Here is a 13,697-nt window from a genome sequence, read left to right as displayed (position 1 = left end):
TGAAGGAATTGCTTCATTTCCTGAGCTGCGTGAACGACAGCATTCACTGAGTGAGGTGGCCTCTTCATGGAGGCCACCTGGGGAGCCCCTGGGGATCATTCTGGGTTAGAGAATGTCATGGGTACCTGGCTCACGGGGATTTCTAGGGTCTCTAGGCAAGGTATGGAAATTGTAAGGTCCTTTGATATAACATTGAGGTATTTTGCACAGTGCATGGATGAGGGAAAGGGGCAGAAAACCAATGATCAGGTTTTCAAAGTTGGGGGCATGCTGGGAGTAGGCCTCAGGACAGACATGTGGCTATAAGAAGCAACAGCAATCTAAAGGACCCCTTCCCCACCATCCACTGAGGGCCTGAGCATTTCTGAGCAAGATGTCAGAGTCCCTGCCCAGCCTGCCCATCCCTGGGATCAGACCCACAGAAGGACCCACTCACACACTGGAGGGAGTGGTGAGACAGTTTAATTTAGAAATAAGCTTTGGACAGCCTTCTGATCAGAAGAGTGCCTAAGGGCCCATCCTGGGGGGAAAAGGCCATCATGGAGCACAGGGCCCCCAGGTGGGGAAGGAACAGCATCGGAGCCGGTACCAAGAGTGCCATGAAGCTGGTCTTGTGCTCAGCAGGTACTGGCAGAGCCTGAGGAGAGAATGGGAGTCAGGTCCTTGCGACATTGTCATTACAAAGACAACCCCCTCAGCCTCCAGAAACCCCCAGGCTGGGCTGGCTCAGACCAGCCTTACACAAGGCATTTGATAATGCTCAAATACTATGGCCACCCTGCCTGAGTGCTCGGAAGCTTCTCAAAGACACCAAAGAAGCCCGTCTTACCTGGAGTGATGAGTGGAATGGCTTTCTCAGGTAAGGGGCTGAGAAAGGAGCACATCAAATTAGCATTCCCAGACCCTCTGTCCTTTATCGCCCAGGAAGACATGCCTGGTGCTCCCTCCCTAGGGGGCACACACACTTCCTTGCTATTCTTCCATTGTCACTTTAAACAATAACAAGAGTTATAGCTTTCCCTGATTTGGGGCACTTCAGGGCTCACTGCAAGCCCAGGATGCAGCCCAGGGGCTGTCCTCTTGCTCTAAATTACAGGATGTTACCCCAAAAGAGGTGTGCTCTGCTCCCAGGGCATACAATAGGGGCCCTGTCTCACCTGTGCTTCTGATTGTACTTGCATTTGCATTTTCCACCTGTGAGAGGAAGAGCTGGTAGGTGCAAAGAACCTGGGGCACCTGGGCCACCCCACACCCTTCCCCATGCCTGGCCTGGCAGCCCCACTACTCACTCAGGGCTATCAAGATTCCAGCGATGCACAGGAGCCCTCCAAAAATCATGCCGCCCAGCTGCAGGCTTTCCCAGTCTGGGGGAGCAGAGAGTGAGCTGGCACGAGCCCGGCTCCACTCCACTCACTCATTCATTCAAAACACACATCTAATCACCTGCTTATCCCCTGCTCATGTATTTGCACTTACATTTCAGGTAACAGGAAAGACAAGCCAGTAAATAGATAGGGGTATAATATCCGGGAACAGCATGAGGAAGAAAAAATAAGCAGAAAAGCACAGAAAAAGAAGGGAGTTGGAAGCCTTTTTGATCAAGGAAGTCTTTTCTGAAAGGTGGCATTTGTGCTGAGGCTGGAGGGAGAGGAAGAGTGTATAGAACACTGGAGGACAGTGGTGGACAGAGGAAGAGGAAAGCTGCTGAGGGCTGTCGGGCGAAAAGGGACCATGCTGGGGAAGGCAAGTGAGAGAGTGGAAGATGAGGTGAGATACCTGGCGGCTCAAAAGCCTCCAGCCCCTTCCCCAGAAATCTTCCTAAATATCCTGTGGGTACCTTCCCTCCTTGCTGGAATGAAGTTCTCCCAAAGCCCATGCTGCATATTGCCCTCTCGCTCTTTTCATAGACCATGCCGACTCTGTAATCCCCAGTCCAGCCCTATGCTGCCCCTTTCCTCATTAGCCTTCACCAAGCTCTAGCAAAGAGGTCCAGGATAGGCAAAGGCAGGGGTTGGGGATGAGGGAGATCAGCTCTTACCATAGTAGAAGGGACTGTCTTTATCTGCAGGAAAGGGGGTGGGGAAAAAAAAAACAACAATAAGGACCAGAACCAGGATGTGGGGTGTTAGAGGGAAAATGTGGGGCAGTGGGAGCAGGGCAGTCTGGGGCCTCACTCACCAACCAGGTCATTGGCTTCTAAGGCAGGCAGGCCTGGGTGGGAAAAGGAGGAATCAGGTATTAATTCATGACACTGGTCTCAAAAGGAAGCAGCAGGCATGTCCTCAGCCCAGATCAGCCTCCTGGGTGGGCAGGGGAAGACACCCTCATACCTTCCCCGGCCCCAGATAGTCCTGGGATTTTGTCTTTTACCCCATAGCCGTTCCCCCCACCCCCCAGCCCTTCCTGCCATTTCTCAGGCTTCCTGCTATTTCTTGCATCTGAAATGCATGCTATGTTGGTATCTTTTTACCCTCTTCTGAGCAGCTTCCTACAGAGATCCTGGCTAATGCCCTACAGGGAACAGGGAATGCTTCTCTCTTTATGCCAACAGATGGTTACTGTTTTCCAACATTCAATTATTTAGGACAATTTTTGCAATATCCACTTCCTCCCTGTACTATTATCTCCTTAGTGTCACTCTTTAAATGGACAGTTTAAATGAAAAAAACATTTGTTCAACATCAGGCCCCCTTTGGGAGCTGCTGCCCTGGTTTTCACTGCCTTGTGGGGAGGGTAAGTGGTAGCAGGTTCATTTCTGGGAGGACTCACCTGCCAGTGTGAGGAGAAGGCCCCGGGTCACTCTGTTCATGATATGGCTGCAGAGCAGGGCTGCAGGGGAGGGGGGCGGGCTGGGGTCAGATAGCCAGGACCTGCCCCAGATTCACAGTGCCTGGGGCACAGAGCCAGGGCACAGATCCCAAGGGTGCACTTAGTTTATGAGGTGGGCTTGAGAAAGTTACTGATTTCTGTTTCCTCATCTAGAGATGATAATAGTAAATGCCCAGTGGAGTTACCTGGATTGAGTTAATACTAGTTAAGTACTTCGAACAATGCTCACACCTAGTAAGTGATTTGTTAAATTCTTTGTTAAAGTCTTTAATCAGAAGCCTGACCCTAGGTCAGAGGAACAGGGCTACTGTTCTAACTCAGGCTTTGGTTCCTTACCCCCACTCAAAAGGCTAGGTACCCTGAGCTATTGTTCCCAAAGGTCTGGGCCTCCGGCGATATCAGGATGAATTCCAAGATAGTCTCTGCAAAGGGCGAGCACACCTGGGCTGAGCCGCAGAGAAACAGGCAGCTGAGGAGGGGAAAGGTGGTAGTGGAAGCATGTGAGGGCCTCCCACTCCAGCCCCAGCCAGGGATCCTGCTCCAAGGCAGCCCCAAATCCCACAGCAGGAAACTGCCTGGTGGGTTGGAAGGAACATTGCTCCTTTCTTTCCCCCTGGGGTGGGAACCATCCATGTCCCTAAGTACTAGTTCCTAGGGTGGCTGTTTCCTCAAGATAAGACCCCTTCCAGCTTTCTGCATGTTGTTAGCTGCAGGCAAGCTTAGGGACTGTCAGCTGTTGCAAACTGAAGCCCCCATTCTTATCTGCTGGGCCCAGCCGGCAGGAACTCTAATCCCCTCAAACCCAACTAACCGCTGTGTGACTCAGTGGCTTGCTTCACCTCTTGGTGCTTCAGTGTCCTGTAAAATGAGGACAATCGATAGCAACTGCATACAGGTATGATCGAATCAAATGCATTATTCTATGTGAAGCCTAAGAATAATGCCTAGCACACAGTAAGTAATGAAAGGTGTTACAATAAAGAAATACACAGCCCTCCATGTTTGCTAAATGGGATGCTGCCTGATTCATGAATCGCTTAATAAAAGTTGATATATAAATACATACATACATACATACATACATACATAGGTTCTTTTGCCCTAGATGGAAGGGACTAGTAATGTCCAGCTTCTGAATGTGGAAGTTTGTCGACTTTTAGCAGTCTCTGAAGCCGGCCCTCCTTTGGACTCACCCTTCTCACCACCCTGGGATTCCTTAGCCAAAGGAGGACTCCCGTTTCCTCCCACCCCTACCCTGCTCTCTGTATGACAGTGGTCACAGAGCCAACAGCCTCTGATGCTCAAAACCCTCAAACATGCACCCTGTTACTGAGAATACCCGGGCACCCACCACCCCTTCCCCAGACTGGTACCCCCCTCCACCCTCACCCTTCTTCTGCCACCCTTCCGCCCAGCAGCCCTGAAGTCCTAGCCAGACACTTGCTCACCTGAGAGCCGGGTGCAGATTTGGAGAGGCTGCTGGGGCTGGGTTCAGCCTAGGTGGGTTCCAGCTCTTTAAACCCAGCAGCTCCGCCCAGGGCAACAATACCTGTAGGCAGGAGGGAACTGGTCAGATTCCTTGAGATTCCAGTAGCTCCTTCTCCACTCCTCCCACCGCCCCCCTCCAACCCTGTGAGCTCTTGAGACAGCTTGCCCTGCCACACCCAGTGCAGAGCTGAGCTCCTGGGGGCGCAGGGGCCATCGGAGGCTAAGGTGGTGAGACTTTTCTTGAGGAGAAAGTGGACTTTCAGCTTCTTTAGCTCATTTAGATCCTAAAAGAGGGGTCCAGAGGGTTGCTGGAAGGGGGATAGGCTGTTTCTGGGTTCTTGTGCCAGCAGCAGGGGTTCAAGGACTCTGTGTGGGGTGTCTAGGGGACAACCGAGTCAAGGAGTCAGGGACTGGCCTTGAGGCTCCATTTGCTCAGTGGTCCCACTGCTTTCCCCTGGACTGGGTGTTTACTGAGGGGGACGGCTGGAGTTGATGGCTTCCCACCGTCTGACCAGGCCCTGACACCCACTTAAGCCCAGGGAAACTGATGGCTAGGATTAGAAACCACCCTGGCCCAGGCCCTGGTTTCCTGCCTGCTCCACAGAGTGTGGTGGGAGGGGTGGTGCCAGGAGGAGGACTGCCAGCTCCAGGCTGAATAGTGGGCTGCTTTTCTCTGTGGACCCCCATATCTGCCTCATGGGCTGCTGGCCAAACCCCCCTTTTCCCCCTCACTCCACCACATGCTCTTGGCCTGGGTGAGCTCTGGCTCCTCCCTTCTGCTGTCCCTCCTCCCCAGTTCCTCTCTTTGCTGCTTTTATCACTGGATGGTGATCAGCTGAGGTCAGGGCTGTTGGTTCCCTTATTCCCAATGGCCAGTCATGAACACCAGTAAATCAATTTTCATTGGATTGTTGAGTCAGTGAGGACAAGAAGCCACCAGAGGCTCCCAGTCCTGGGGATGAGGGGGCAAAACAAAACCTTGAAAGGCAGGGCGGGGAGGAAGGGTGAGTAGGAAGGGGGCGGATATTCCTGGTACGAACATGTTACACCTTCTCATGAAAAGCCTCCACGGTGCTCCCTGCCTTCAAAAGTTCAAGTCCAGGGGCTCTGGGGCCAGGAAGAGCTAGAATTGAAGCCCAGCCTGCCGTTTGCTCACTGGATAAGCTCAGGTAGCTCCTTTATCATTCCAAACCCCAGTTCCCGTGACAGGACTGACCTTTGAGGTTTGGGGTGTAGGTTCTGCGGGGGTATGGGCCTGTTCCATGATCAGCCCTCAATATGTATTTGTGGAATGAATGCCTCCTAAGTCTGGTGCGAGGAAAGTTCATTAACCTCAAGATTCAGAACTATTAATTGCACATACTTGGAAGTCAAATCCAGGCTCTGTTAGTTGCTTGCTATGTGCACTTGAGCAACTAATTTACCCTCTTCCTATTCATCCATAAAGTAGGAACCATGACCGAGCCTACTCTGAATGTTTGTGGGGACGATGACATCAGATTATGCTGCTCAGTTCACTGTAACTGGAGCTCAGAAGGCCCTGTTAGACGCCCAGAGAGATCTGCAGCGTAAGAGAAAGGGGGTCTTCAATAGAGAGCCCCCCCACCGACAGAGAAACCACATTCCAGAGAAGAGAAAGGTCTTGCTCAAGGTCACACTATGCCTTCATGGTAGAAAGGGGTCTTAGCTCAAGTGATTACACCCTTCAGCAGTGTTCTTCTGCCCTGTCAGGCCACAGTGAGGAAGCAGCAGCCATGAAGCAGGCATTCGCAAAAAGGGTCCCCTTTGCTTTGGGAGGTCTCCAGGAAGCATGGAAAGGACCTCAGACCCACTTCTCCAGAAGGCCCTAGCACCTTTGCTCTGCCCTGCAGCTTCTGTCTTTAGTCAGGCATCCTCCACTCCCATCCCCATCCCTGTGAGATAGCATCATCTGTAACAGGTAGAAAGAGAACTTCACCTTAAGCCTTGTGGTCTTGACACTGGTCCAAGTTAGGGGATGGGTTGAGCCTGGCGCAGAACCAGCGAGAGAGAGCCCAGCTACCTGTGTGTGACTTCTGCAAGCACAATGGTAAGTCACCGGCTCATCTCTTCCTTTTGCCCCAACTGGCCATAGGTGTCGGTGCACAACGGCTGAAGAGCGCATCTGTCCCCTCTTGGAGGGGCCTCAAAGGCTGACCATTCACTCAGTGGCAGGCAGCAATGCCTTCCCCGCTGGAAGTGGTGGGAAGTCAATTCCCAGGTTAGTGAATTTATCTTTTTAGATATTAAAATCAGTACTTACACGTGGTCATGAAACTGGTTGTCGAAACCTTTAAACGTTTGGCATATTAAGAAGTGTTTACTAACCTGTCCTTTTCATTCATTAGGAGTGTTTAGGATGAACAACTGCTCGTTCTCTCAAAGTATAATTCCTGAGAGGCTGGACTGGCAGTGAAGGCTGTTTTCAGGAAATCACTTTCAAGGAGGGCTGGTCGCTTGCCCTGCTTCTTGGATATGCATTCCTCGTCAGAATCTCTGGAGCCATCCGTTTGGGTCTGGTTTCCTTTCTTCCTTCTTCCCTTCCTTCTTTTCTTTTCTTTTCTTTTTTTGATTTATTTATTTGACAGATAGAGATCACAAGTAAGGAGAGAGGCAGGCAGAGAGAGAGGAAGGGAAGCAGGCTCCCTGCTGAGCAGAGAGCCCCATGCGGGGCTTGATCCCAGGACCCTGGGATCATGACCTGAGCTGAAGGCAGAGGCCTTAACTCACTGAGCCACCCAGGCGCCCCCCTTCCTTCTTTTCTTTTAAGATTTTATTTATTTATTTGGAAGAAAGAGATAGGGAGCATGAGCAGGGTGAGGAGCAGAGGGAGAAGCAGAGTTCTTGCTGAGGAGGGAGCCCGATGCGGGGCTCAATCTTGGGACTCCGGGATCATGACCTGAGCTGAAGGCAGACGCTTAACTGACTGAACCACCCAGATGTCCCATGAATCTGATTTCTTACTTTCCAGATTGGAGATCTGGGTAAGAGGCACTGAGACTTACAGGGAAATCAAGCCTTGGGGTGATGGAAGGCTGGAAAGAGTGGGTGATGGAGAGCCAGACTTTGGCAGGTGCAAGTGACAGCCTGGAGGTATTAAAAGTTGAGAGGGAGAAAATGGAAAGATTCAGTCTGAACTCTTTCTTCCCCTTCTGGAGTCAGTGTTGCAAAGGATATAAAGGACCTTGTGTGGAAGAAGGTAAGTCTGTTGCCAAGAGTGTCCACCTGAAAATCAGCACTGATGCCCAGGATCCCACCTCCGCTCATGTCAATCACTGCCACACCTCTTCACCCTCCCACACTGTGCATCTCCCCTTCTGCAAGCACCAGTATTGCTCTGTGAAAACCAGAGATGCATCCTCAAAGCCATTAACTTTCCTGAGAAAAGGTAATAAAACAGGAATTATCTAAGAATGACCAGAGGTAAAATGAAAGGGAAGTAGTAGTTATCTTGCCTAGCACATAGTGGGAGCATAATGTGTTTTTTTCCTACCTTCTAAGAGGGACTGAATGTCAGCATCAGTAGAAGGCTGAGACTGTCTATTTTAAGGGGGTTTGGTAGAGGAGGGAGAAGACTGCATTCATGAGGTGAGAGGTTATCTCTGACCTCTGAGGCTTCTCCCAGTTGTCTCCAATGTTTCATCCCTGTGAGAAATACATACTGAATTCCCACCTGGACCCACCTCCTGTGCTGTCTCCCTCAGGAGTCCCCCAGCTCCCCTTCCCCTCTCTCTGCATTTTCCCCAGGTCCCCCAGGTGTGTTCAGAGAGCTGGGCTCCTATCTGGGAGCACACAGATCTGGAGCTCACTCCCTTTGATGATGTGGGAGAGGAGTGGGAGAGAATGAGGCAGCCTGTGAGAGGAGGGTAGCGGGTGTAAGGGTGCAGGGCGGCCATCTGAAGGGTAGCCACTGTCTGCGGGCTCACTGTTAGGTCTTTGGCCCACTCTTGCGCGTTAGAAAGACAGGAGGAGGGGGCCTTCACTGCGGATTCCAAGGGCCTTCTGTAAGAGAGGACACGGAAGCGATGAGAGGTAGGTTGTCTCACGAAGGAGGATCCATGCGTCTCGGTGGTAGCCACTCCCCTTAGGACTGTATTAAGAGTCTAACTCTCAGGCCACGCCGACTCCGGCCTCCAGAAACCACTCTTCCGCCTCTAGGAGGCCCCTTTCAAGCGCCCATCCGTTACCACCCTTCCCCTTCGCGCATAGGACCAAGAAACAGCCAATCGGAATAGAACCGTGGTGGCTTCCAGCCAATCAGCACTAAGATATGGCTGTTGAGGCGGGGCCGCGGGTGAAGCCGCCTTTGGGGCGAAGACCCAGGCTGTGTGGGCGGGGCCTTTCTGTGGTTCCTCCTCGCGCGGATTGGCTGCTCCGGTTCAACAGCGCGTTTGTCAAGTAGTCGCCTTGTTACGCATGCGCAGCCACACAGGCTGCTGTTTGCCCTGTGAAGGGCGTGACTCTGTTTAAATCTTGCGGAGTCTTTGCGCATCTGTTGTTAGTTCGTGCCACCGTGATTGTCACGGTTTTCGGGAAGTCGTGGTCATCGGTAACTGGGACCCTAGAGGCTGTGAAGGATAGCCGAGGTGAAGGGACAGCACAGCTGCTGAGCCCAGAGCAGGCTAGGGAGGAGGAAGCCAAGAGCAGGGCGGCATGGGGAACGGGCAGGAGGCGGTGAGCTGCTTGGAGTGAGGCCAGAAAGCCGGCAAGGGACCTTGGACTTGGGGAGGCCTTCACACAAGGGCGAGATATGAGGCTGAAGTCCTAACGGAAGGAGAGAGGCGGAAACTGTTCACTGAGCTGAGGTCAGGCGACGTCACTTCTCCTTGACTTTTGATTGTTTCTGTTAGACCTCAGTAATGCTTTCCTCCCACTCACAGGGCCCTAAGCATACTTGTCCAACAACTACGCGTGCCTCTCATGAACCAGATTTCTCAGCTCTCGACCTTGTAATTGGAGTATCTCGTGGACACGTGTCCTCTTCACTTCCTAGGGGTACTTGACAGGCAACTTCCAAAACAACCATTCCTGGGTGCCTGGCTGACTCAGTCGGTAGGACTGTTGATCTTGGGGTTGTGAGTTCGAGACCCACGTAGGGTGTAGAGATTACTTAAGGGCCACCTGGGTGGCTAAGTTGGTTAAGTGTCTGCCTTCAGCTCAGGTCATGATCCCAGGGTACAAGGATCAGAGCCTCCTGTCCTTCCTCCCTGCTTTCTCTCTCAAATAAATAAATAAAATCTTAAAAAAAAAAAGAAAAGAATCTTACCGCTGTTTAACACCCCCCCCCAATATATTTCAGAGTTCCCTCTTTTAGGTCACCTGCTTATCCACCTGGCTACACAGGCCACCACTAAGCACATAAGGAGTTCTCTATTGATTAACCTGCTCCTCAGGCTAGGACCCTTCAAGGGCACTAACACTTCTCACTCTGGTGACTGCAGTTTCCTCACTAGAGCAGCCTAAGTGAGTGCTTGCTACCTGGCAGGCTGTTTTCCAGCACTTTCCGTGTGTTAATTCATGTTATCCTAAGAACAACCTATCTAGAGACGATTCATCACCTGATTTCAGGATGAGAAAATGAGGTGAATTGTTAAGTGAAGCTCTGGGCCACACAGCTGGAAGTGGCTGTCCAGCCCTAGAGCTGGCTCTTAACCATCACTCTCCACACTAAATTGTGCACGTGATTTATTTTTAATATGATTTAAAACAGCTCTGTTGAGAAACGATTTACCTACCAAGCAATTACCCTATTTAAAATGTAGAGTTCGGGGCGCTTTGATGGCTCAGTCGGTGGAGCGTCTAGCTCTTGGTTTCTGCTCAGGCCATGATCTCGTGAGTCACGGGATGGAACCCTGTGTTGGGCCCGTGCTCAGTGGGGAATTTGCTTGAGATTCTTTCTCACCCTCTCCTTTTGCCCCTCCCCCTCTGCACGTTTGTGTGTGTGTGTGTATGCCCTCTCAAAATACATCTTAATTTTTTAGAAAATTATTTATTTGACAGAGAGAGTACAAGCAGGGGGAGTGGGAGAGGGAGAAGCAGGCTTCCTTTTGAGCAGGGAGACTGCCTCGGGGCTTGATCCCAGGACCCGGGGATTATGACCCGAGTGGAAGGCAAAGGAAGGCCTAATGACTGATCCACCCAGGTGCCCCTAAAATACACCGTAAAAAAAAAAAAATATATATATATATATATATATATATATATATGTGTGTGTGTGTGTGTGTGTGTGTGTGTGTGTGTATACATATATATACATATATTTACTTTGGGGGTATGTGTGTGTGTGATTTTTATGCAGGTAATAATATTTAGCTATTAAAAACATTTTTTGGGGGGCGCCTGGGTGGCTCAGTGGGTTAAAGCCTCTGCCTTCAGCTCAGGTCATGATCCCAGGGTCCTGGGATCGAGCCCCACATCGGGCTCTCTGCTCAGCAGGGAGCCTGCTTCCTCCTCTCATTCTCTCTGCCTGCCTCTCTGCCTACTTGTGATCTCTGTCTGTCAAATAAATAAATAAAATCTGTGAAAAAACAAAACAAAACATTTTTTTGAAGTAATTTCTGTGTCCAGTGTGCAGCTCGAACCCACAACCCTGAGATCAAGAGTTGTATTCTAAGTGTACTTTTTATTTTCACTAGGGGGCCAGTTGTCAAAAAGTTGGTATCACTATACATGTATATGTGTGCCATGGTTTTTAAAATAAGTTATAAGTTGGGTTCATGGGTGGCTTAGTCATTAAGCATCTGCCTTCAGCTCAGGTCATGATCCCACGGTCCTGGGCCCCATATCGGGCTCCCTGCTCAGCGGGAAGCCTGCTTCTCCCTCTCCTGCTCCCTCTGCTTCTATTTTCTCTCTCACTGCGTCTCTCTCTGTCAAATAAGTAGATAAAATCTTAAAAAAAAATAAAATAAGTTATAAGTTATAGAGGTTCCTGGCTGGCTCAGTTAGTAGAGCATGAGACTCTTGATTTTTTTAAAAATATTTATTTATTTGACAGAGATCATAAGTAGGCAGAGAGGCAAGCGGGGGGTGGGGTGGGGAACAGGCTCCCTGCTGAGCAGAGAGCCTGATGTGGGACTCCATCCCAGGACCCAGAGATCACAACCTAAGCAGAAGGCAGAGGCTCAACCCACTGAGCCACCCAGGCTCCCTGAGGCTCTTGATCTTGGAGGTCATGAGTTCAAGGCCCACCTTGGGAGTAGAGTTTATGTACTAAAAAAGAAAAAAAAAAAGATAAAATGTGTTAAAATTTGATTTTACAACTTTTCAAAGTATTTTCATTCTAATATAATTAATTTGATATCTATTGAATAAACATGAATTTTGATTCTCACCCCAGTTCCAGGAACTGGGGGCCCTGAACCAGGCAATGCAAAGCTCCTGCCTCAAGTGACTGACATCACGGTGAGGGCAATGAGTTGGAAAAAGAAATAGATGGTACAGTATTTCAAGTACTGATGGACAGGTGCAGTGAAGACACAGAAAGCAGCTGAGATGTAGAGAGTGATGGGGGAGAGACATCTTTCTTAGACTGGGAGGTCAGAATTGGTCAATGATAGAAACATAGATTTAAAACATTTGTATGCCACAGTCAAATTTTCCTTTGCCATTTTTTTTTTCCTGGTTAAATTGAGCCAAGGAAGTCAAACATATGCCCAGATTTTAGGTTAGAGCATAATTTACAAAAAAGATTTTCTTTTTTAAGATTCTATTTATTTATTTATTTGTCAGAGAGCACAAGCAGGGGGAGCAGCAGGGAGAGCAGGCAGTGGGAGAAGCAGGCTCCCCACCGAGCAGGGAGCCCAATGTGGGACTTGATCCCAGGACCCTGGAACCATGACCCGAGCCGAAGGCAGACTCTCAACCGACTGAGCCACCCAGGCATCCCACAAAAAGGGTTTTTTATTTAAAGCTAGTGACTCTCATTCCAAGAAATGTCTCTCCAACAAATCTGTTTATCTTGTTAAAACAAGACAACAGGCCCCCAAATGGAGTCACTTATGCTAAGACCCTCGTCACCAAATTTAGATTTAATTTAATTATAGTTTTGACACTTTCCAAAATGGAATCTTAAAGCAGTCAATCAGGAACTACCTGATTAGCACTAAAGGGGTAATCTGCCTGATAGACCCCTGCCATCTCCTAAAGGAAAGTGACCTTGCCACAGCCTGTCCACTTTTTGCTAGTATAACGTCTTTGTTCCTGCTCCTTTCTGCCTATGAAAGTCTTTCATTTTATACAGTGCCTCAGAGCTCCCTTCTGTCTGCTAGATGGGATGTTGCCAGATTCACGAATCATTGAATAAAGCCAATAAATAAGATCTTTAAAATTTACTCAGTTGAATTTTTTCTAACAGTCTCTATATATAAGTTATAATAAGTGTCTTTTAAGGAAAATTACTTAGTTATTGGCAGAATAGAATAAAAGAATGTTTTTACTGGCACTGTTAAAGTTGAAAGATCAAAAATGGTGGTTAAAGGGGCGCCTGGGTGGCTCAGTCAGTGAAGGGTCTGCCTTCAGCTCAGGTAGTGTTCTCGGGGTCCTGGGATTGAGCCCCTCATCAGGCTCCCTGCTCAGCGGGGAGTCTGCTTCTCTCTCTGCAGCTTCCCCTGTTTGAGCTCTCTCTGTCTCTCTCAAATAAATAAAATCTTTAAAAAGAATAAAGAAGTAAAAATGGTGGTTCAAGAGACCAAAGGCAGTATGATTGGAAAGGGCCTGCATGAAGCTGGTTTTAGTTCTGTGTTAGCACAGAATGTTGATTATGAATGTCAATAGTTTCTAGAAGCTTGCCAAGTTAAAGGACGCATTGAATTTGTGGCCGCTTGAAATCTTAATTCAAATACAATCAAAGCTGGACAAAGTCTTTGTTGTCTCCACTGCATTAGCTAATTTTAAAACCCTGCAACATTTTGCTGTCATTCATTCTGCAGTTTGACTAGTACACAAAGGGAGTTAGTGTTATGTTCTACTCTAATCAGACTACAAAAGAGAATAACAAGTTTACCGAAGCAATGTTTACCGAACTAAAAAGAACTATTGAGAAACTGAAGTTTAGTGAGCAATAGGAAATAAATCATACTATAAAAATTGAGTAGCAATTTTAACTTTTTTCCTGTAACGTAAAATAAAATGCCTTGTAGGTTGATGTACAAAGTCTTGAGAGCTATTACTTACCTTCAAGTTCTTAATAAACTAGTAAAATATTAATATATTAACTTCTAATGATCAACATTGGGATTTTCCACAGTGAGGGCTTGTAGCCATTCCTTCCACTACACGCCCTTGGAGAACCAGTTTTGCTGCTAGAGGTGGGTGGAGTTTGCTATATTCTACCCTTTCATTCACCGTGACAGAGACCTTCTAGG

General features: G+C 48.9%; 1 protein-coding gene across 5 annotated transcripts; it reads right to left on the bottom strand.

Annotated features, from left to right (window-relative positions):
* Positions 1 to 444: 444 nt before the first annotated feature.
* Positions 445 to 7,000, bottom strand: FXYD4 (FXYD domain containing ion transport regulator 4). Of its 5 annotated transcripts, XM_080823405.1 has the most exons (10): positions 6,664 to 7,000; positions 4,278 to 4,378; positions 3,641 to 3,687; positions 2,770 to 2,829; positions 2,179 to 2,211; positions 2,039 to 2,062; positions 1,290 to 1,364; positions 1,158 to 1,194; positions 830 to 867; positions 445 to 637 (listed from the first exon to the last, which is right to left on the bottom strand). In XM_080823405.1, the coding sequence occupies exons 4-10, from the start codon at positions 2,807 to 2,809 to the stop codon at positions 618 to 620; spliced, it is 267 nt and encodes an 88-aa protein (XP_080679531.1). In that variant the 5' UTR covers positions 2,810 to 2,829; positions 3,641 to 3,687; positions 4,278 to 4,378; positions 6,664 to 7,000; the 3' UTR covers positions 445 to 617. The 5 variants fall into 5 exon arrangements, with proteins under 5 accessions (XP_080679531.1, XP_080679528.1, XP_080679532.1 ...); XM_080823402.1 differs by lacking the exon at positions 830 to 867 and having other exon boundaries at positions 6,664 to 6,923; XM_080823406.1 differs by lacking the exon at positions 3,641 to 3,687 and having other exon boundaries at positions 446 to 637; positions 6,664 to 6,807.
* Positions 7,001 to 13,697: the final 6,697 nt, after the last annotated feature.

This window comes from Martes martes (genome assembly GCF_963455335.1).
Source record: "Martes martes genome assembly, chromosome: 14".
Classification (NCBI taxonomy): domain Eukaryota; kingdom Metazoa; phylum Chordata; class Mammalia; order Carnivora; family Mustelidae; genus Martes; species Martes martes.
Note: the sequence above shows the minus strand (reverse complement) of the source record. Positions and strands in the feature narration are given on the sequence as shown.